At 36.2% G+C, this 25,055-nt stretch overlaps 1 protein-coding gene across 5 annotated transcripts in view; it reads left to right on the forward strand.

Annotated features, from left to right (window-relative positions):
- The window catches only part of eps8l2 (EPS8 signaling adaptor L2), a 40,208-nt gene extending 16,021 nt beyond the window's left edge, over nt 1–24,187 (forward strand). For 2 of the 5 annotated variants that reach the window (XM_039661821.2, XM_089127862.1), the window contains 18 exons: nt 9,023–9,087; nt 11,719–11,880; nt 13,440–13,589; nt 14,159–14,238; nt 15,279–15,388; nt 15,471–15,535; nt 15,669–15,795; nt 15,955–16,043; nt 16,375–16,449; nt 16,881–17,029; nt 18,345–18,486; nt 18,732–18,766; nt 19,261–19,366; nt 19,913–20,062; nt 20,867–20,915; nt 21,034–21,211; nt 22,540–22,672; nt 22,760–24,187. In XM_039661821.2, the coding sequence (XP_039517755.2) occupies nt 9,023–9,087; nt 11,719–11,880; nt 13,440–13,589; nt 14,159–14,238; nt 15,279–15,388; nt 15,471–15,535; nt 15,669–15,795; nt 15,955–16,043; nt 16,375–16,449; nt 16,881–17,029; nt 18,345–18,486; nt 18,732–18,766; nt 19,261–19,366; nt 19,913–20,062; nt 20,867–20,915; nt 21,034–21,211; nt 22,540–22,672; nt 22,760–22,831 (1,937 nt within the window). In that variant the 3' untranslated portion in view covers nt 22,832–24,187. Of the gene's footprint in view, nt 1–8,588; nt 8,707–8,810; nt 8,888–9,022; nt 9,088–11,718; nt 11,881–13,439; nt 13,590–14,158; nt 14,239–15,278; nt 15,389–15,470; nt 15,536–15,668; nt 15,796–15,954; nt 16,044–16,374; nt 16,450–16,880; nt 17,030–18,344; nt 18,487–18,731; nt 18,767–19,260; nt 19,367–19,912; nt 20,063–20,866; nt 20,916–21,033; nt 21,212–22,539; nt 22,673–22,759 lie in introns of those variants that run through there. The other 3 variants (XM_039661823.2, XM_039661824.2, XM_089127863.1) reach the window with 3 other exon arrangements.
- The last annotated feature ends 868 nt before the right edge of the window (nt 24,188–25,055 follow it).

The following is a 25,055-nucleotide window of genomic DNA, read 5'->3' on the forward strand; positions in this document are numbered from 1 at the left end:
TGCACATAAAAGAGGCTTTTGAGCTTTGGAGAAAACAAGAAAGAAAGTAAGAGAGGGCAAGGCCAGAGAGAGCCTTCCTACACTGAATTACATTCATCATTTCAGAAGCTCAAACACTTAAAGGACATTTATTGTAAAGAAGACAGTGACGGCGATTAACAGGTGAGGGATGAGTTTTAGAAGCTGGACCGTAATACTGACACGAGAGAGACAGAATCTCACCCCAAAACTCTTTTAAATATAACTTTAAATATAATCATTTTAATTTTGGGGTGAACTAACCTATTAAAAAATAGCATAAAAGTCACAATGCAAAAGATTTGAATGGCCTTACAAATAAATCAAATTTTCTTTATGCAAAATACAATTTTATATGTCTATAGATTAGATTTGGGGGTGAAACATGACTAGGACATGTTCTTTATAAGATTTGCACAATTCATCTGTGTGTTTATGTGAGTCTGCATTTATGCACCTGAGACTTACTGTACAAAAGAGACACAGCATGTGTGTGTGTGTGTTCTGCACTCTGGCAATGACCCATAGGACGACACTTAGTCCTGCCTAGAGAGCTCACACACACACACACAAACCTGATGCTCTTGCAAAGTTTCACCTTTCTGTTTGCTCATATGCCTTTAAATCTGTTTTGGGGGTTTGGTTTTACTGTGTCCTCGGTTTAACTTCCCTTCCCATCAGCCCCCTGCAAACCAGCACATGCAAAAAAATCTCCCATCTATCACCAGATTCATGCAATGCAAATGAGCAGGAGCGCTTCAAACCCACACACACTTATCACACCATCACCAGATAAAAGAGCGAAAAACAGTGTGTTAAGATTGATCGGCTCTGTCAAGTCAAGCCTGATTATTTATATAGTGCTTTCTTGTACAAAACAGATTGTTTCAAAGCAGAATCATAGGGATAACAAAATCAATCATGCAAACGTCATCAAATATGACACAAATTTATATTTTGCTGTAAAGCAACATTAAAAAGACAATAGTCACATTGGCAAATTTCACAGTTATTTACGCAGAAACGGCAAAACTGACATAGTATATTTATTGTAAAACGTACTCCAATACAACTTTGAAAAATCATGTTTTACAGTTTGTGTAAAATTAATAAGTTATGATGAAACGAGTTCAATTTAACAAGCAACTCTACACTGAAAAAAATTCGGCGTAGGACTTACTTGAAAAAAGCTAGGCAACTTTTTTCGCTCAGAAAATGCTAGTAAAAGTAAAAACCAAAACATATTTATCAGTAGCTTTAATTAGAAATCTTTAAAGTTAAATTTACTTGGAATATGGAATTAAGTTTACTTTACAAAAAATAAGTAATTTTAACTCGGCTAGTAAAAGATTGATTAATATCGATTTCCTTTGCCTTTGTATTACATTTCACTCAAACAATAATATTGAATTTTATTAGTCTTTTATAGTAGGCATATGTGCTTTACTTAAATCATCTAAACTTATATTACATCATGTCAGATGTTAAGCCTCATGTGAATGCAAACACACTGGCGGTAACATTTGATGGGTCGTTTTTGTGTTTGAATGTGTCATTTTGAGCAAAAAATGTACTCGAAATGTCACAAAATGGCAAGTTACTAATACTGACAACAAAAATCAATGATAAAAGTGTAAATACAGCTGGAAAACAGTGAAAAATCAACCTCATTAATTATTCAAGGTCCAGTGCATGATGAGAACCCATTTTATTTTTTATTTTATTGAGTTGATATTTACACTTTCATTTCTACTCGCTTGAATTAAGTACGGATATGGAATTGACTTAGTTTTTTTTAATTCTTGCCTGAACTAACTTTTTCATGTAAATTACATTGTTATTTTTCTTCATATTTATAGTTATATTTACTTCACCAAAAAATAATTTTTTACAGTGTACAGAAGACAATCATCGGGAATTCTGTGGTAAAGTTATGAGCAAATGTTCTTTTAGAAATGTAAATAAGAACAGATCTGACCTTTAATTATGTTTTCCAAAAGTCTGCACAAAAACATTATTTACACATGGAATGGTTTTTTACTGTTTTTTACATTCCAAAGTAACGTTCTAATAATGTTTGAAGAATGATGAAATGGAATGTTCACATACAGTAACCTTTCAAAACATGTAACGAACTGGACGTTCAGAGAGCATTCAGCAATAACTTAATGGGAACAGATCATTTTTGTTAGCAGGGATGGTGTCATTATTCAGTTTGGTTCAATAAATTCGTCAATTGTCAGCTGTGATTGTCTTAGCTCAATTCAGTTTTGAGTATTGTCCTCATCTGATTTGTTCTCATGCTCAGGGCAGCGTTACATCTCTTAAACTCATTTAAACATTAATCTTATACGTTAATTCAGTTTTTTCTCTCATTTGCTTTTACCTTCTCTCCATTTTCCTTTCTATTTTTTTTTTTTTTTGATGGATGGATGGATGGGATCTTTGCCTGTGGTAGTTAGAGGTCACTACCTCCATACGACTCACATTTCCAGTAAGCAACCGCATTGCGAAAACCCAAAACTCATTAGCAAAGCGACGCCCTTGTGGTTTAATATATCAGCGTTTTCTGTGCATGTTAGAATGGTGCTCTGACTGAAACTGTAAGCGTGTGTGTGTGTTTGGACGTTTGTAGGTGTGTCTGTTGCTGTCCATGTGTAACAGATGGCGTTCCCTGAATTGTGTCCAGATGGGACACCGTATCCGATTGGCATCACGACAGGTGACACTTGGAGGGGTTGTGAGACAGGTTTGGTCTTGGTGGTTACAGTTTATTTGGACTGTTCCTGTTTGCTAGAGTATTTTGATTGTATTTATGGGTGAAATTGGATATTCAACTGTTGGCTAAGACTTCAGGAATGGGTGAAAAGTTTCTCTATTGGTGGTTGAAACATAAAAGGGCTTGTTGGGGTCAAGAAATGTTTAATTATCTTATTTCTGGTTCCATTAAATGGATCAAAAGTGACATTTAATGTTACAAAAGACTTCTATTTTAAACAAATGCTATTCATTAAAGAATCCTGACAACACGTATGGCCGTTTCCACAAAAATATTAAGCAGAAATAATCATCAGATCCTCATATTAGAGTGATTTCTGAAGGATCATGTGACACTGAAGACTGGAGTAATGATGCTGAACATTCATGATCACAGGAATACTTTTTTATTTTTATTTTTTTAACAAATATGAAGAGTTCAGATGCAAAAGCCTCTAAATGCCATTTGAAATTTTCTTCTTTAATGATGATTTTTATAAAACTTAATTTCACTTAAATAACAATTAATAGGTAATTATCATTGCCATTTAAGTGAAATTACTGAACTTAAATATACAAGTTTGATAAAAATCATCATTAAAGAAGAAAATTTCAAATGGCATTTAGAGGCTTTTGCATCTGAACTCTTCATATATTCAAATAGAAAAGAGTTATTTTAAATAGTTTCACTGTATTTGTGATCAAATAAATGCTGCCTCCCGACTTTGTTTTAACTTAAACTGAATGGTTGAGTATTTAAAACAAATTAGTGGAATAGTTCATGAAAATAGACACTATCGTCATCATGTCATTCCAAACTATTTGGCTTTTTGAAATATGATATGTTGAAATATGTCTCTGTTTGTTTTGTTCATACAATAAATTAAATGGAGTCCAAACAGAGCCAAACAGAGAAAGACAGTTGTGTATATTGTGAAAGTGAGACAGGTGAGAGACACGCCGAGGTGAGAGACGCTGAGAGATAGCGTTACTAGACCTCCAGCAGTCATGTTAGGACAACGGTTTGCCTGACGGTGCGTGTGTGTGTGAGAGAGAGTGCAAATATGTTTGTTTTTGAGGGTCAAAGGTTTCCAGAGTAGAGATTTTCAACTGAAGGCCATGTTTTCATCCTGTTTATATGTTGTAAAGTGCTAAAACTTAAGTGTAATTGCTGTTTGACTCTACACAAACCTAAAATCTACAATAAATAACTTTAGGAAACGTAAAATACTGCTCAAAAGTTTCTCTTACATAACTTGTCCTTGGATGTTTCTCCTGAAATTCCTTAAGCAAAATAATAATAGTGACAAATGAGTTGCACAGAACGATTGCTATAACTATAACTATATTAGTGTCAGCGAACGTTTATTATAAGCACGCTGCAGTTTTGTCGTCCGTCACTTTAAAAGCAGGATAGATTCTGATTGGCTGTCAATGTTTTTATCGTTCATCAGCTGAACAACATCGCTCTGAAAGTGATTCCAGCTAAATCATTCCTCTGTGCCGTTATCGTTATTTGTGGTGTGAAATTTAACACCACAGTCACACTTGTTATCTTTCTGGTCAAAAGTGACCGGACACCTAAAAATGAAACTTTCTCCATCCCAGTAAAACCAATGCAATTTTATTTTTGTTCTATAATATTTATTCTTTTTAATTTAGTATTTTGAGACAATTTAATTGAATTTATTAATATTTATGCAATATTTATGGTTTATTTTTGCCATGGAAAAATATATATATTTTTCTATATATATATATTATTATTATTATTATTATTATTTTATATTAATGCAGTATTTTAGTTTAATATAGAGTTTAGGCCTTCAGAAAAAAAAATTTTTTTGAAGAAAATTAGCACCATCTGGTTACAGTATAGAGAAAAAGCGTAGAATCATGGTGTAACCACTAGATGGCATGTACAGCTCTCTATGGAGAGGCATGTGAATTCCCCAGCTGTTTATCAACACATTTTTTTTTTTTGTTGTTGGTGGATTTGAATATATAGTTGAAACAATCTCAAAAACTATTTCTTATAAAAAAATTGACAAAAAACAAAAATTCACAATTTTTTTTTTTTTTTACAATTTCCCATTCATTTCCTATGGGGGTCATTTTTGACCAAAGACCACAAGTGTGACTATTTTTTACGACCACTTAGCATGCTCAGATCATGACCTAATTTTTTGTCTGTTCACATACATAATGCCATAAAAGTCACCATGTTTCGTAACATTCTGATGAAGCTGCGATTTTTAAAATTTCAAAACTTTTTTGGTCAGAAATGACCGAAGAGCACCTGAGGGTTAATATTTAGAACAAACTATTTTTATCATTATAGTTATCTTTCTCAGTGTGAACAGGCCTTTAACGCACGAATGTAGACAGCAGGTTCCGAGGTTCATCTCAGGTGAACTGCAGGCGTGAGGTTAAATTAGCGCAATTATCGCGGACCCAGAATCGCTCTCGGCTGGAGTCGGTCCCGTGCGGCGTTTAGATCTCGCTGGTTGTGAGCTGTCGACATGCTGTGAAGCGTTTGGAGTAAATGTCAGACATGAATAACACATGCACGCGGCTCGACTTACTCAAAGATGCCGTGGCGCAAACCGCTCGACTCTCTCCGTCCAACAGGAAAGAGTGTGAAGAAGACTTCCTGGAGAGATGGAGAGAGAGATAAACGGAGGAGGGGCGAGAGAGAGTGTACCTCTGATATGTGATCCCGTAAAGCAGCTGATAAGAACATGTGCTCATTTAGAGGTAATGATTAGCTCTGGTCATTTAACCCCAGAGACTCGCGCAGGGCGATGACCCTCTCTCACACTATCTCTTTTTCAGTTTTCGGTGTAATGGGCTTTATTGGCATGCCAAAATTTGTGTTTGTTTTGCTCCAGATACAGCATATTCATTTTTCATCGATTCTTGCACCAAACAACACAACAAGATGCTATTTAATAATAGTAATAATAATAATTTAAGCTCCTTATTATGTAGCCGAATCTGTGCTGGTTCGTATTGGCCGCCTCCAGTTTTCACTTTGCTTTGCCTCCAGCTAGCGCCGTGACGTAGGCACAAAAGGGGTCTATATGTCCGGGGATGATTAGGAGGCCGCCGAGACTCGAGCAAATTTAGCCAGGATGCCGGGGTTAAACCCCTACTCTTTTCCCAAGGACATCCTGGGATTTTTAATGACCACAGAGAGTCAGGACCTCGGTTTAAAGGGATAGTTCACTTTGAAATGAATTTTTGGTGTGTTTTATCTTACCTCAAGGGCATCCAAGATGTAGGTGTCTTTGTTTCCGCAGTAGTTTCAATTTTGATATTTTTTTCATTCTTGTCTGTCAGTCATATAATGGAGGTCTATGGTCACCACCTCGAAGAGCATGCACAGAGAAGTCCAAATTAAACATGATTTAATGACTCGGAAATGTAAGTACACATTGATGGCCTAAGACACGAAACGAGCGGTTTGTGTGAGAAAACCAACAGTATTTATATCGTTTTTACCTCTTGTGACCACAGCCACGTCCAACTGATCTGAGGGCGCGGACGCTTCGGTCTCGGAAGTGATCTCTCGCGCGTGTACGTCACTCATTGTTTACACAGATTTCAGAAGTGTTGCCCTTCACTGTGATGACGCCCGCGCCCTCAGATCAGTTGGACGTGGCTGTGGTCACAAGAGGTAAAAACGATATAAATACTGTTGGTTTTCTCACACAAACCGCTCACTTCGTGTCTTAGGCCATCAATGTGTACTTACATTAACGAGTCATTAAATCACGTTTAATTTGGACATCTCTGCGCATGCTCTTTGAGGTGGTGACCATAGACCTCCATTATATGACTGACAGACATATAACGCTTTGACCGAAAAATGTCAAAATTGAAAATACTGCGGAAAAAAAGACACCTACATCTTGGGTGCCCTTGAGGTAAGATAACAGTATAGTGCTCTTTGACAGTATAGGGTCCACGTCACTACACTGGGGCGTTAGGACCCACACAGAGCCCAGGGTGAGCGCCCCCTGCTGGCCTCACTAACACCTCTTCCAGCAGCGACCTGGTTTTCCCAGGAGGTCTCCCATCCAGGGGTGCGTTTCCCGAAAGCATCGTTAGCCAACTATGGTCGCAACAAGTTCCGTCGTTATCAGCATAGTTTAACGAGTCGGTGTTTCCCGAAACCATCGTTCCAACAAACATTCGCAAACAGCATCCCAATGTTGTGTGGTTTGAACGACAGCTCTCGACCTGTGGTTAGAGGCATCGTTTCTATATTGCATCACATTTGGATGTAATAAATCCTTATCTTGAGCAAAATAAGCAAGCTAACATTCAGTACAACCGGTGCATTTTATTTAGAATACATACAAATGTAATTTACGTCTTTTAGTTTAGTTTGTCAAAAGATTTGAAATACCGTGTTTGAAGAGTGCGCATGTGCAAACTTGCTCTACTATGTAAGAACTAGGGCTGGGAAACGATTAATCGCGATTAATCGCATCCAAAATAAAAGTTTGTGTTTACATAATATATGTGTGTGTAGTGTGTATAATTATTTTGTACATATAAATACAGACATATGCATGTATATATTTAAGATAAATGTGTTATTAATATATCAAATATTTATATTTATGTATAATATTAATTTTGTATAAATATATATATATATATATATATATATATAAGTATATACATGCAAATATTCTTAAATGTTTACATGCATGTGTGTGTGTGTGTATATATACAAAATAATTATACAAACTACACACACATATTATGTAAACACAAACTTTTATTTTGGATGCGATTAATCGCGATTAATCGCGATTAATCGTTTCCCAGCCCTAGTAAGAACGAGCCAAATATTGAGCAAAACAACTGAGAACAATTAGAAATAGTCCTCAGATGGCATGTCTGTAATTTATATAAAACAAATCCAGGGTTAATTGGATGTCAAACAGTTTCATTAAAAGCAGTTATTACTCCACCACGTGTGTTGGTTGAACGATACTTTGCGACAGTGGGTTTCGGGAAACAGTCGTGACTAGCTAGTGGATTTTTCCAACGATTCATCGTACTATGGTAGTGAAACAGTGAATTACGTCGTTGTACGGGAAACGCACCCCTGGAACTGACCAGCCTCAGGCCTGCTTACCTTCAGTGGATGACCAGTCTTGGGCTACAGGGTGACATGGCTGCAGTGATTCATTCACATTTCCAATATCACATTTGATCGGCTTATCTGAATGAATCAACCAGTGAGAGAGACAAACCCTCAAAAACATTCAGTCACCAGTCCATACTGGTGTTTCTGTAACTATTTTAAACACACCATAACTTTGTTATCATTATGGCGAACTACAACTCTATAATTATTACTTAGAAGACCTGAACTAAAACATGTTTTCAAGAGAGAATCGCCTTTGATTATGCGCTTTAACCTTGAACTCAACTTAATATGTCTGTTAAATGCCTAACTGCGTCATCTACTGTAGTCTTCAAGTGTTGCCTAAGACCGCGATCATGTCATGTTTCTCCTCTAGATCTCAAGAATGTGAAAAAGAGACCAAAGTTTGCAATGAAAAGCAATAAAAGAGCAACATATGGGCTCTGAAATTTGGGTACGACTCTGAAGCAAAAGTGAAGTTGAGTGTTTCGTGCAACATGCAGCATTGAGCTGATTTATAGGACTGCTGTAAAACAAACAGCGATATGATATTGAAGTCATTGACTGAGGGGGAGGGAGGGTTTACATGTTTTACATGGCTTGACCTTTGACCTCGCATAAAAGAGGCAGGCGAAGCACGATTTCAGCCTGTCAGAACATTTCCTGTCCGCAAGTCCATCAGTTCGAGCATTGCAGCTGGAGTTTTAACACAATGGAGATGTTTAATGCAGATTTGTAGTCATTTGAACTCACTGGTTTGAAAGGTAAGAGTGAGAATTCTCATACGATTTTGACTTGTATTGTATCGCGGACTTTATTGATGCGTTTCATGGAATCGATTGTAATGCAAATGCTGGTGTTTCATCAGTTTTTCTGTCCGTGTACATGAAACGTCTCGCTTAAGTGACCTAGACGCTCCTTACACCAAAATGTGGAACTACTCAGGTTAGAGTGTCATACTAGTATTTATATTCGTCTGTCAAAAAATGATTTTGCATAAGAGGAACTCAAGATAGCGTCTTTTTCCTCTGGGAAGTCTGTGAATATAGTGTGTCTTATTTGCATTTCTATTTCTTTCAGAACAACGAAAGAAGTACTCAAACTCCAATGTCATCATGCAAGAGACATCGCAGTACCATGTGCAGGTGAGCGAGACGCTAAACTCTCTTAATTCGGCTTCTTCTTTCCAAGCTTGTTGGTTAGCTAAACCTCACCACTGAGATTGTTTAATATTTAACATGATTCAGCCGATGACTTGATATCGTAATAAAGCAATCAGGTCACCTGATCAGATTTGTAAGGGCAGCGTTTACCTCCATCCGAGCTGTTGTCAACCGAGATAACGCAATCTGAAATCTGCATTATACAATGGCTAGTTCTAATCCTGGAATTTGATTGGTTGAAATGCACTGATGTCTTGTATGCAGCCGCAACCAGTGCTTAATTTCCGCAAACGCTAATAAAAGGGCACCTTGATCCAGGTCTGACTCGAGACCTTTTGTTGAACTTTGTTCTGATCTAGATGCTTTATTTTCCTTGGTCTATTTTTCCTCACTTTCACCCTTCACTCATTGGCCATATTGTCTCTCTTATCTCTTTTTCTTGCTCTCGTATATGCATATTGTTGATAAAACGTCCATGCCAGCAGCAGTCATATCAGGTCTTGAATGTTTAAACACTCCTGTCATATCAGAAGCGTCATGATCTGAGTTTAGGCACTTAAGGCTTTTTTAACAGATTCACAGTATTTATTTCTACAAAACTCAAATGGACATTTTTTGCTTTATTAATGAATACATTTTTTTTTAAAAAAAGATTATTACTAAATTGGCCAAAGGAGCAAACATATCTTAGTAGGTCTTTAAAGTGGTGTTCATGATAAGATTTTATTTTTTATCTGAAGAAAATGTCTTTGTAGAAGAACTCACCACCAAGATGCTGATATGTTGTTTGTTTAGGGTGTTTGAGTGGTTTTAAGTTATCGATAGCTGGTTGCTAGGGTGTTTGAGTGGTTTTAGGCCACTGCCAGGGGGTTGCTAGGGTGTTTAAGTGGTTTTAGGTCATTGATAGCTGGTTGCTAGGGTGATTGAGTGGTTTTAGGCCACTGCCAGGGGGTTGCTAGGGTGTTTGAGTGGTTTTAGGTTATCGATAGCTGGTTGCTAGGGTGTTTGAGTGGTTTTAGGCCACTGCCAGGGGGTTGCTAGGGTGTTTGAGTGGTTTAAGGTTATCGATAGCTGGTTGCTAGGGTGTTTGGGTGGTTTTAGGCCACTGCCAGGGGTTGCTAGGGTGTTTGAGTGGTTTGAGGTCATTGCTAGAGTGTTTGAGTGGTTTTTAGCCACTGCCAGGGGGTTGCTAGGGTGTTTGAATGGTTTTAGGTTATTGATAGCTGCTTGGTAGGGTGTTGGATTTAAGGGATTGATAGCTAGTTGCTAGGTTTATAAGGTGTTTGTAGGCCACTGCTGGGGGTTGTTAGGGCACTTTTATGTTAGGGCACTTTTATTAAGTGGTCTTAGGGCACTTTTATGTGGTTGTTAGGGTGCTTGGTGTGGTTGCTAGGGTGAATGAGTGTATAAGTGTTTTGTTTTTGTTTTTTTTCTTAGAAAACCATCTATGTTCTGGCACTTTAAAAACCCAGAAATCAAACAATTGACCTGAAAGACCTACAATGAAACATTAAAAACTCTGACCTACCCTCTAAACAGATTATATCTCAAAGCAAGCAAATGTACATTAAACTTCCCTTTGTGTAGTTTGTTAGTTGGACTACATCCTGTTAAAGTCAGATGTGTCAGTAAGTAAACATGTTTGTGGTTGGATGGTCTAGTTAATCCATGGCAGCCATGTTGAGATCTCCTTTCTTATATAACTGGTGACAAGACTTAATCTGCTTATGAATCATGCATGATGCTTTGAATAATTAGTTGTCTTTGATGGGTTGGGATCACTGTTTGTCACATAATATTGTGACATGTAAATGACATGTATTGTGACACACACACACACACACACACACACACACACAGGTGTGGTTAAAGTGCTGAAGTGGATGTATAAATATTATAAGGTGTGTGCTAACATTACTCACTCTATTAAAATAACAATTCATTCATTTAAGATGCTGACACACGCCCAATGACAATATGTAGGTGTATTTTAGACAAACAGGACTGACATTCACCTACTAAAAATAAAAAATCAATAATAAGATCTCTTTAATATCCCAGTTTATTATCTCCTAAAATGCAATGGATTTAAATATAGAGCAGCTCAAATTTGTTTAGTTTTTGTAGTTTGCACAGGGAAAAAAACGTAAGAAGTACGAAGTACAAATCCAATCCAAATCACATAAATGTGTGCTTTAAAATCTTAAATGGTCTGATCAAATGCCAAATATTGCTTTGCATTACAATTGCAATCCAAATGAGTCCATCCATCCATTTGCTCTCTCCTTCCTCTTATAGTCAGTTATGTGACATTTACTGTATTGGATAAATTAACATTTTGCAAATTTTTTTTACAACATTTATATGCATGAATGTAAAAAAAAAAAAAAAAAATTGCTTATGTTTCCCCCAGGTGGCTCGCCAAAATTTCCTTTTGTCTTGGCAGTCTTGACAGTGGTGACATCATTACTATAGCACTAATAGTAGACTGTCAGAGTAAACAGATCTTTTTAAATGCACATGCAAAATAACAGTCCATTATACAGATCAGATGTAATGAACCAAATCACAATGCATCATTCTAGCAATGACCTTACACACGTATGTTTGCAGCATCTCTCTACGTTCATCATGGATAAAACAGAGTCCATCACTACGGTAGACGACGCTATTAAGAAGCTGAAACTGCTGGACTCCAAAGACAAAATCTGGACTCAGGAAATGCTGCTTCAGGTGACGGACAAATCCATCAAACTCCTGGACTGCGAGACCAAGGTGAGCGTGTGTGTTCACAACTGCAGAAATTAGCACAATAACTTTTGTAAAGTAAATATACAATTTAACTGAACTTAATCCATGTTCCTGGTCTTATTGTTAAAGTTTCATTAGTGTGTGTCTTTGTAATCTTTTGTAATGTACAGTATTGTCCTTTTCCTCTGACGTAATTTATTAGCCAATTATTGACTATACAAGACAATATAGCGGACTATTGGGTAATGTTATCAATGTTAACAAGCAGCTTTTTCACATTCCAGACTCCAGTCAATTCTGGTCCATTTTGTCTCAGCCAAGATCGATTAATGATTCTGGGCTTGCAAGTTTATGCCAATTTAAAACCATTTGCACCTTGATGGTGAATAAAACGTTAAACAACACACTTGGGATCATGGAAATAAGAACCGATTAAAGCATGTTCCACACCTGTTGACCAAGTGTAATCCGATCTGATCTGGAATAACTGGATAGGGAGCGTTTCATTCGCGTGAATCATGTGAAATGATTCTTAGTGTGATGTCACTATTGTGGTGATATGTGCCAACATTCCCAGATCTTTGACCTCATTAATGATTATAATCATTGTTTTTTTTGTGTCAAAGGTCTTCAGCTTGATTTTATTTTTAAGTTTATTCAATTGTTAGAAGTTGCAATAATTTAATTCTGAGAAACATTAACATTTCCACACTAAGTGTATTTATTTTAGGGCTGTCAAATGATTAATCGCATCCAAAATAAAAGTTTGTGTTTACATAATATATGTGGGTGCACTGTGTATAATTATTTTGTATAAATATAAATACACACACATGCTTATATATAATTTATATTATATATAAATATACATATTTTATATATAAATAATATTTTATTCTTAAATATACATGCATGTGTGTGTTTTTATATATATATATAAAATAGGGCTGAGCAATGATTAATCGCGATTAATCGCATCCAAAATAAAAGTTTGTGTTTACATAATATATCTGTGCAAAGTGTGTATAATTATTTTGTATATATAAACACACACACACACACATGCATGTATATGTTTAAGAAAAAAGTGTTCTTAATATATCAAATATTTATATTTATACATAATATTAATTATTAGTATATACATTCAATATTTCTTAAATATATACATGCATGTGTGTGTATTTATATATACAAAATAATTCTACACACTACATACACATACACTGTATTACATAAACACAAACTTTTATTTTGGATGCGATTAATTGAGATTAATCGTTGCACAGCCCTAATATAAAATGATTATACACAGTGCACCCACATATATTATGTAAACACAAACGATTAATTGTGGATTAATCGTTTGACAGCCCTAATTTATTTTTAAAAAAATATTTAAGAATCAGGTTTACGTACTTCAAGTGTGTATGTTCTATTTTTTGTACATTTAGCAGCTTGGTTTAATTTTACTTTTAATATGTGTATATATATATTTGCAAGCTATTTAGGGTTAGGTCATGTTGAAGTTAATTTTAAAGGTCTTATTCTCCTGATCTCTCGTTTCTCTTTCTTTCTCTCAGGAAGAGCTTGAAAACTTTCCTCTGGCCACAGTCCATCACTGTCAGACGCTGTTGAACCAGACGAGATACCCCTCCGTCCTTCTGCTCATCTGTCAGGACGACGAACAACACAAACCAGATATCCACTTCTTCTACTGCGACGAAGTGGAGGTGGGACACAAACACAAACTTGTATAAATACTTCTAAAACAAAAAAAGTGTCATGATACTTTAAAATGCTTGACATTTCATTTTCGTAGAGATGGGCAACGATTAATCGCGATTAATCGCATCCAAAATAAAAGTTTGTGTTTACGTAATATATGTGTGTGTGGTGTGTGTATAATTATTTTGTATATATAAATACACACACATGCATGTATATATTTAAGAAATATTTGCATGTATATACTTTATACATAATTAATATTTTATATATTAAGAACATATTTTTCTTAAATATATACATGCATGTGTGTGTATTTATATATACAAAATAATTATACACATCACACACATATATATCATGTAAACACAAACTTTTATTTTGGATGCGATTAATCGTTGTCCATCCCTAGTTAGTATTCACGGCAAAACATAGACACTCCTGTACATACAGACACAATGATCAGCCGCTGGAAACGTCATAATTTCCCAGAAATACCATTATGAAAGAGATTATGATAAACACTATGGAGAGCTGCTTTCACTTAAACCATGCGTGTGTGTTTGTGTTTCAGGCCGAGATGGTGCACGCTGACATTGATAGCGCTCTGGGAGACAACTCACGCGGCAAGAAGAATCGGCCGCAGACGCTAAAGTGAGACCCAGACCTCTTAGACACTACTGGAGTGCTTTTTAAATAACTTATTACTAGTCAGATTGACTGACAGCAAGTTTCACAACACTTCTACCTGCTGAACAGACCGACTGTTCGTCTATTGACGACACTGAGACGTCCTAAAAACACATAACAGGATCAACAGATAGTAAAGACACATTTACCACGAGGTTGCTGTGTGTAAAAGTTGTTCATTTATTTAAGGATGCTAACGCATTAGCACTGAGCTTTGGTTACATGCAGACTTGTGTTTTGGAAACAGTGTGATTTTCTTCCCGAAAAATCATCAGGGACACACACAGTGAGCTGCCTTGCTGTCTACTTAGGTACCTTAACTGAAATGTAAGCTTAAGTGCACAGGAGATGTGACTTGCAATTGATTTCGGTAGCTTGTTAGCATTTTGCTACGCTAACTAAGCAGTAGCGCTAAGCATAAAAACACACAGCACACACTAATATTAAGTAAAATAGTGGTTAAACCATTTTGATTCTTTCCAGTACTGGATGAATTAATTTTATAATCAGAGTTTGCCCCATATTATCTTTCTAATATGGTTTTTGGGTAGTTTTATGCCATTGCCAGGTGTTTGCTAAGATGTTTTAGGTGATTTTTGGGGTGTTTGAGTGGTTTTCAGTAGTTTGCATTCTCCACCATATGAGGTCATCACAATGCATTAATGGATTGTATTTGCAAATTACACAGGCTGAGAAGGAAAAAGTTGATCATTTAGTCAAAATGAGCTATTGTTAGAAGATTTAAGGTTTAAGGGTGATTAACAGCACTTCTAGGTAATTGCTGCAGTGTTTGAGGACATTTTTAGGTGCTACAGTTCAAGTTTGATCATTTTCAGTATTTAATCAATCGTATTAACCCTTTCCCCACAAGCGTTTACAATTTAATTTTTTTGCCATCCACTGCCAGCATTTTTTATCATTTGTATTTACAAAATTTTGATGGCTCCCAAAATATTTTGTTGGTTTTTTTGAACACATTTCTCTCTTTTTCTCCCTTCTATCAGGTTGAACCAAGAAAAGATGAAACGCCAACGGGAGACCATCATCCCGCCCTCTGAGACTAGAAGTCCTGGCCCTGGGGTCAAAGGTCGAGTAGCAGCTTCGGACATGAAAGGTGCCATAATGACACAATGCCCTTCTATGCTTACAGTTACAGTCAATGCATTAATGCTAACCACACTGTGCGTTTGTCTCAGATGAACTGTCGATGCAGGATCCCGAGTCCACTATGAAACTGGCCCAGCGGATCGAGAAGGACGTGGTGAGTGCCGGTGTCACTGCGTAACACTTGATATCTGCGCACACACACACATCTAAAACACACTCAACCATTGAGTGTATCAGATTAGTGGTTACATCAGAGCAGACGTAACGCTGTGTATTGTGTCTTTCAGCAAATCCTGAATTGCGCTCTAGATGACATCGAGATCTTCGTGGCGCGTCTTCATAAAGCGGCAGAGGCTTTCTCTCAACTCAACCAGCGCAACCGCAGCAAGAAAGGCAAAAAGAGAGGACCGGCAGGTATATTCATACGAAATACATACTCATGCGTAACACATCTGGGAGATTACTTTTTATTTGTTTACATTCCTAAAATAACGTTAGTTTAGTTATGCTTAGGAAACAAATGTGTAAATAAATTCACATGCATTATTGTCGTGTTGCTTGCGTGTGTTTCAGAGGGAATGCTAACTCTACGAGCCAAGCCTCCATCAGAAGGAGAGTTTATCGACTGTCTTCAGAAGCTGAAACTCTCTTTCAATCTGCTGGTGGGTTTCGCCTTTCTCTGTTTCTAAATGAAAAGCACGCTCTTAAAAACACAAGATGCAAAATCCGTGGTTTGGTCTTTCTGAAAGTCATCTGGGATATTTGCACTCAGATTGTGTGTGTGCTTTAACTTTTTACAGCATGGAGAAAGAAACAAGAGCAGATTTCTGTGCAGGCCATTTGTAAACATAAATTGTAAAGTGTTTCAGACTATTTCAAACTGTAAATTGTATTCAATTTTTGTAAGAAATGTTTTATGAATGAAATGCACACACATTTATCTGAGAGGTCTGACGGCCTTTTTGACGGTGTGTGTGTGTGTGCCCTCTACAGGCCAAACTGAAGAAACACATCCAGAACCCCAGCGCTGCAGAACTTGTACACTTCCTGTTTGGACCTTTGGAAATGGTGAGGAACTGAACACACACACACACAAAATGTTTCCCTAGCTATCGAAATGAAAACATACCAAACACTTCTGTTGGTTTTATTATAAAAATGCATGCTTATCTTAACACAGATTCAGAATAAACCAAAACCTTAATGCTAATGCTGCCCCTAAAAAAACATTTCATTTAAATTTATGAATGCATACACATAAAATGAAACATAATATATCATTTTTACCTATGAAGACACCTCAGCATTAATGTTTGGGCAGATTTATCTCACTTTATTATTATTTTTTTTATTTAAGTATAGTAAAACTACAATAAACGTCAACAACAACAATAATAAAATGTACAATATGAGCATCCTGCTTGGTACAATAAGAAAATTGAAATATGCATAATAGTTAAAGGCTCATCTAATTTTGTGTTTGTCCTGTGTGAGTTCAGATCCTGCAGAATAGTGGCAGTCCTGAGCTGCCGCGTGGGGTCATCTCTCCTCACCTGTCGCGGGACACAGTGGACTTCCTGAGAGGACACCTGACTCCCAAAGAGATGACCATCTTTGAGCTGCTGGGAGATGGTTGGACGAGGCCCAGGTGATGTAGATGTGGTACAGGAGTGTGTGTCAGTGGTAAACTGATATATCCAGCTGAGACATCAGCCAATGTTTGTTCTGTTTGAGATTATCAGTATCACATGATGGTAGTTCCTCCTCGTGGGAATCCTAAAATCAGCTTTTGAATGGACGAATAAAAAATAGGATTGGTTATTTTAAACTTTAAAGTTTTTTGCGCTTCTATTGTGTTTTTTTTCGGATACCAAGAAAGAATTGATTCTGAACTGCCCGAATGAGTCGTCCTGTGTCGGCCCCAGACTGGGTCATCTGACCAATCAGAGCAGAGTAGACCAATCACAACAGACTGGGTCATCTGGCCAATCAGATTAGAGTGTATATAATGAGAAAAAGTGTTTTTTCGTGTTATTATTTTATTTTTATTTTTTTTTACCTTGAATGGATGTAAGCCTATTGTAGGAGACTCCAAAACAAAATTAGGAACCTTTAAAATAGCATAAAGGGGCACTTTATTATATTATCATTATATTATAACATATTTTGTTATGTTATTTCTAGAGCCCGACCGATAAAGAATTTTAAAGGCCGATACCGATACAAATATTTGTTGGTTTTAAAATCCAATATATCGGCCGATATTTTATTCTATTTTTTATTTCAGAAACGAGAAACAAAACATTAACAGATTTCCCTAACATAAGTTATTTGTAGATATTTATGAGTTTTAACTAAAATAATATGATAATGCATTTTAAAAATAAACTTGTTTCTTTTATTGTCACAACAGAACAGACTGATGATAGTGGCATTAGCTAGCTTTATGGTTATGATGAGCCATAATTTAGCAATGGATGACGTCATACTGCAAATTGTAAAACATACGTTTTCAATATAACAGGCCGAGGAGAGATGATGCGTCTCATTGCTAAAACTGTCGCGCGTTATTAAAGAAATACTTCAGTCACATCGTCAAAAGTTAAAAGGACAGTCAGTCGACTACACTGTAACAACGTAACGTAACTCGTGACCAACTCAACGAGTGTTGCCAACAGGAACGGTGTAGAGCGCCCTCTGGTGGACAAACTATACAACTCCAACACTCATGACATGGTTCAAGCATGTTTCATCCGTTTTTATTTTATTTGTGAAATAATCATTTATCGGACATTATAACTGCCGATACCGATAGTTTGGAAAATGCCTAATATCGGCCGATAATATCGGTCTGGCTTTAGTTATATCATCTGTTAATAGTAAATAAACTAGATTAGCATCAGTCGACCGTTAGTCTGTATGTTTATGTTGCCTTATTCTGGGTGTGTCTTTGTGTATCTCAGAGCTGATTGGCCGAAAGATCAGTGCGCGCCTCTGTATGTCCCAAAGTTTCGTAACGGCTGGGAGCCGCCAGTGGATCTGTTTCGCATGTCCCCGTGGGAGACGGAGACCACTCCGGTGCAGTCAGAGTACAGGAAAAAAGAGGTGAGAGAGATGATGAATCCATTTATGATTGATGAAAGCAATGATTTATGAAGCCGTTTAAACACACAAGGTGCGTCCCAAATTACGTACTTGTGCTCTAATTACGCTTTAATCAATGTTGAAAGACAAAATAAACGTATAAAATTCATACACTAATACACGGTTGAGTGCATAAGTGTCTAAATCTGTGTATAAATCTGGTCTGTGATATATGGATTCCATCTTTTCCCTCTTTTCCATGTCAGTTCTTTGGATCACAGTCGTCGCTCTCTTCAAACGGGTGAGTTAGTTGTCAAGAGGTATTTATCTCAGTCACTTTGAGCTTTTGAGTAAATTAGAATTCAATTAAATTGGAATTTTTTTACGAATTCTCTCCTTCAAACACTAAAAGCTATTGAGTAACAACTTAAGTGACCAAAATAAAACCACACTGACATACATTCAGACAAGAGTCAAGTGTTTTCTGTAAATGTCAAATCAACTGCAATTGGGCCAAAACAATGTAGATATTCCACAAATCTGCCGTTTTTTTACCCTTTAAAGTTAGCTGAAAATCCATTAAATGGCATATTATTTATATCGACCATAAATTGTGGAAGATTTCTTTTCATTCACTTTCCGCTACGTTTAGATAGTAGTTCAAACATCAAACGAAGGGATTTTATCCTTGTCACATTGTGACATCTTGCCCCTTTTAGTGTGACGCATGTTTTTGACATTTGATCCATGTGAAGATCTTTCTGATCAGCTTGTTGCCCTCACATTTTTTTTCAGGTCTTTCTCGACGTCTCCTCCTTCTCGGAAATATGCGAAGATCCGCTACCACTTTGTGGCACGTAATGCCAACGAGCTGTCAGTGCTCCAGGACGAAATTCTGGAGGTATAAAGATCACAAATTACATCTCATTAACATCTAATTAACACCTCATTAACATCTCATTACCATCTCAAAGATTAAACAGAGCTCTAATAGAGTTTTGCTCAAGTCTCCTGTTCCTTAGGCGCTGTTTGCAACTGGTATTAAGATGCGTTTGGTGGATCGGATCACAAATACAGGAGTAAACGGGGTGTAAAACTATCGTCTCTGGTCATGTTCATGTGTAAATTGCGGGAGCTTATTATGTCTATAAGATCGAAAGATTTAAACGGGAATGCGTCTCACTCGTCCACTGGTGATCCGATCGACCAAAAAATCTTAATACAAGCTGTAAACAGGGCCTGACGATGTTTCTCCTGAGAAAAAGACTCACTCAAGCTCTATGATTGTGCTCAGATTTGCCAGCATACACTCAAAAACCAGAGATTTCAATAAAAACTCATCAGAAGATCCATTTTATTGCTTTATTCTCTTACTGTGCGACAAAAAAAGTCATGCAACACAATTTCTGTTGATTTGTATTATGAAAGAACTGATGTTTGTTTTAAGGTGTTGGAGGATGACAAGCAGTGGTGGAAGTTGAGGAACAGAAGCGGTCAGGCGGGATACGTGCCCTATAATATCCTGGATGTGGTCAAACTCGAGGACCCTCAAGTCATGAGTGACCCGCCCTACAGTCCAGTAACACCGTACAGTCCGGTAAACAAACCAGACCGACGTAATCAGATTTAAATGAAGCCGGGACACCGTTAAAGGGATAGTACACCCAAAAACAAACATTCTGTCATCATTTGTTGTTCCAAACTTACATGAATTTCTTTCTTCTGTTGAACACAAAACAAGATATTTTAAAGAATATCAGCAATCAAGCAGTTGATGGACCCCATGACTCCCATAGTATGGAAATCAAAGTCAATGGGGACCAGAAACCATTTGGTTACCAACATTCTTCAAAATATTTTTTGTGTTCAACAGAAGAAAGAAATTCATTTAAAGGGATACTCCACTTTTTTTTGGAAATAGGCTCATTTTACCACTCCCCCAGAGTTACTGTTTTCGAATCCATTCACCTGATTTTCTGATATTTAGAAGAATATCAGTAACCAGACAGTTTCTGGTCTCATTGTCTTCCATAGTATATTTTTATCCTACTATGGAAGTCAATGAGACCAGAAACTGTCTGGTTACTGATATTCTTCTAAATATCAGAAAATCGGCTGAATGGGTTCGAAAACGGTAAAAGATTTAGATTGGAACAACATGAGCGTGAGTAAATGATGACAGAATTTTCTTTTTTGGGTGGACTATCCCTTTAAGGACTGTTAGGCCGATTATGAATGTAATTTGATACTTGCCGAGTCAGAGACAGTTGCGTTCACTTAAAATAGGGCTCAGTGGTTGAAAAGTCTGTAAGTGTGTTCAGTTCAGTCTTTAATGTTTCATTAGTGTGTTCCCGACATTAGTAATCTTTACTTTGTGTGTCTCCTGCTGTCACTCACACAGCCGTACCGAGGACAGTCCCCCTCCAGCTCAATGGGCAACGATAAAGACGGTGAGTCTGAGAGAACACACACACACACACACACATAAGATAATTATGATCAGAACCTGTTAGTGGTTTTGGATGAGAATACATCTGAAAAAAAAATGTATTTATGGTTCTGCCTCAGGTCACACTCATCAGATGGATAAAGTCAACGATGAGCTGCTCATGTTGATCACCGGGAATAAGACCAATCAGCCCACGAGGAACTTCAAGGTGGTTCGTCAGTCGGCCATCCCGCTGGCCTTCGACTCCAGCCCAGCAGAGGTCACCACCTGGCTCAACGCCAAGGGCTTCTCCAAACCGTGAGTCAGGCCACTGACAGCTATTGAAACTTGTTTCCGCCACGGAATGAAAAATTAAAAAGGTAATTGCGACTTTTTATCTCACAATTCTGACTGTTTTTCTCACAATCGCATATAAAGTCAGAATTGCGAGATATAAAGTCAGAATTGCGAGATATATAGTCAGAATTGTGTGATATAAAGTTAGAATTGCGAGATATAAAGTCAGAATTGTGTGATATAAAGTTAGGATTGCGTGATATAAAGTCAGAATTGCGAGATATAAAGTCAGAATTGTGTGATATAAAGTTAGGATTGCGTGATATAAAGTCAGAATTGCGAGATATAAAGTCAGAATTGTGTGATATAAAGTTAGAATTGCGAGATATAAAGTCAGAATTGTGTGATATAAAGTTAGGATTGCGTGATATAAAGTCAGAATTGCGTGATATAAAGTCAGAATTGCGAGATATAAAGTCAGAATTGTGTGACCTCATGAAACCTGCTTCTAAACTATGAAATTTTATTTAAAAAATATAAAATAATGTACTTTACTGAGACCTAATTAAGCTTTCTAAACTCTAAAAAAATATTTTTAAAAAATATTATAAAAATATATATTTTTTTATCTTATAACTCATGCCTTGTAAACTATGGAAAATGTTTTCAAAAAAAAAATTTTTTTTTTTTTTACTGCCTAGTAAACTATGAAAAATATATGAAAATAAAATAAAAATTCACGAGAACTTACCAAGCCTAATAAAACAAAGAAAAAATGATTAAATAAAAATAAAATAATTAAGCCTTCTAAACGATAAAAAAATATTAAAACTATAATACAATAAACTCATGGAGCATTCCAAACTTTGAAACATTTATTTAAATATTTTTAAAAAGCGTTCTAAACTATAGAAAATGTATCTTTAAAAATGAAAATGTATTTTTACTGAGAACTCTTTAAGCCTTGTAAAATATGAAAAAATATTAAAATAAAAATTTTAACCATATTAAATAAAACATCATTTTAACTAATAACTCATTAAGCCTTCTAAACTATGAAAATTGTATTAAAATAAAATCATTAGTTGGCAAAAAGTAATACTCAACAACAGAGGCTTCTTTCCCTTTGATGACACATTTCCTGTTGAAATCAGAATATGACCCGGGACAGATTGAAGCGTTTCCCTAATTATAGCCAATGGCCTTAACTGTGGAAAAAGCACATGTGACATCATGAACAGTGGATGCAAGCCTTCCACATGACTTCATCACACTGTCAAAGTTCATGAGAATAAAGTTGAGGAATAAGACTGTGTGTGTGTGTGTGTGTGTGTGTGTGTGTGTGTCAGGACGGTGGAGCGTTTGGGCATCCTGACAGGAGCTCAGCTCTTCTCTCTGAATAAAGATCACCTGAAGGCCGTGTGTGGAGACGAAGGCTCTCGCGTCTACAGCCAGATCACCGTCCAGAAATCACAACTAGAGGTCAGAAACACTGCACACAATATTAGAAACAGTGCATCATGGGAAACCTATAGCATTTGCCTGATATGTCATTTCTCTCTCTACTAGAAGAGTCGAGGAGATTCTGAATTGCAGGAAATTATGAGGAAACAGCAAGAGAAAATTGAATCTAGCCCATGAACGGCTTTCACGGACTGTCAATCAAACTGTCACCTGGCAACAGGACTGTCAAGCAAACCCACCAATGAACTTAGATGATGTAGATTCTGCCACACCGTCGACCAGACGTCTAATTCAATATATTTTTTAATTTGTATATTTATTGTTGGTGCTTTTTATTGTTAGTGTATGTACGGAGTTTTTCGTAATTTATCCGCATGCATTATCTTGCTGGAAAACACTTGTACGCTTATAAGACTCTTTATTGCATGAATATAATGTATAGTTGAATCTCACAAAAACATGAACAGGTCACGCCTCAAAAACAAAAGAAAAAATTAATTACTTTTGGGGGGTTTATTTTACATTTTCATGAGTTTATTTTCTTAGTAATTTAATTCAAAACTAAAAATCAAAAGAAAAATACATTATGAATAAACATCATTGACTGTTCAATTTTTTTTGTGCATGTTCTTGACATTTAACTTGAATTTTTTTAAGGTAATGCAGATTTTTTTCTCTCATAATTTTCATTGTTATTCACACCTCAACAGTAAAAGAAAATGGTAATTTAGCATTTTCATGACATTTTAACTAAGTAAGGTGGGAATATATATATATTTTTTTTTTCTAGTAATTTTTATTCTGTTATTCAAACCTCAAAATAAAAATAAAAATGAAATTATGAAAAAAACCCGTTAGAACCATTTACTTTTTTGGGGTTGTTTTGCATTTCATTTCATTTCATGACATTTTCCTAGTAATTTTTATTCTCAAAAAATCATTAAAAAAATCAATCATTAAATGTAATAAAAAATATAAATCAGCATTAATGAAAAGCAGTAGAATACAGTTTAATATAAATACACATATATATTCACATCACTGTAATTCTCAAATGTGTTTTAACCCATTCAGACCCTCTGTCCATTACAATGGACATCACATGTCAGCCCCCTTTTTTTAACTTTTGGAGCAGTTCACCTAGTTTAAAGCCTGCAGTCCATGAGATTGGACGTTTGTCATCCAATCAAATACCAGTAAAGCTCTGCATGTAGTAATTATATTAAAAAACTCTACATTGAAGAGAAGCATGGCAGCACTTCACTCCAAACACAGAAGCAAGCAACATTTTCTAAGGTGTATTTACATTTTATTTATATTTTTGCCAGTATTTCATAGTTTGTATGTAAAATAGAAAGATGTAACTTATTAATTAAAGTTAAAAATCGACTGTAGAATTGCACGTTTTAAATCAGGATTTTTTAAAATTAGAATGGACAGCAGGTTTGAAAGCATGTTGCTGAAGTCACATTTTCAGTGATGCTGATTGAAATTTCTTTTATTAAAAAATATATATATATCACAGTACCGATACATTTTTGAAACTTTTTCATGTGCAGAATATACAGTTCTGAAGTGCTTGAACATATAGCTGATGAAAATATCTCAGATGTTGACTTTATGTGGAGTAATGAGGAAGATGGAGATGTAAGAAAAATATCCATATTTAAAACTTTATAAAGTAAAATAACTTCAGGCCAAAAGAACATACGGACTTAAAAAAGAACATTTGACTTAAATCTAAAGCGCAACTTAAATATGAATATTTTAAATATTTTATATTGATATATATTTTTTATGGATAGATGCACTTTTATCATGGATAGATGCACTTGTATCATGGATAGATGCACTTTTCTGGACTTTCAAAACAGAAACAACCATTTACAGCCAATATAAAGCTTGGAAGGGCCAGGACATTGTTTAATATAACTCTGATTGTTTTTTTATCTGAGAGAAGAATGTCATATACACCAAGGATGGCTAGAGGCCAGGGTAATTAAATCATGGGCTAATTTAAATTTTTGGGTGAACTATGCCTTTAAAGGTATAGTTCAACGTCAAATTATATTTGTCATCACTTACTCACCCTCATGTTGTTCCAAACCTGTATGAGTTTCATACCATTTTTATGTTGAACACCATCCCGCCTGCAGTCTATTGAATGGGGTTTCGGGTAGTATATTTGATAGACATTTTAACTAAAGTTCCTGTCGTGATAAATACTATTTTACTGCACTCAGCAGGCCCCCCGGGGTCTGTACCATCAAGCGCCGTCCCAAATTTCCACCGTCCGCGAACGCACTATTTTTATAATGGTATAAATGCCATGTGGGATCTCAATATCTCAGCCCTGGAAGGGGCTAGAGCCTCCATTTTTGCACTGAGGTCTAAGTCCCAT

Source organism: Pimephales promelas, chromosome 25 (genome assembly GCF_988280905.1).
Source record: "Pimephales promelas chromosome 25, fPimPro1.hap1.1, whole genome shotgun sequence".
In the NCBI taxonomy this organism is placed as follows: domain Eukaryota; kingdom Metazoa; phylum Chordata; class Actinopteri; order Cypriniformes; family Leuciscidae; genus Pimephales; species Pimephales promelas.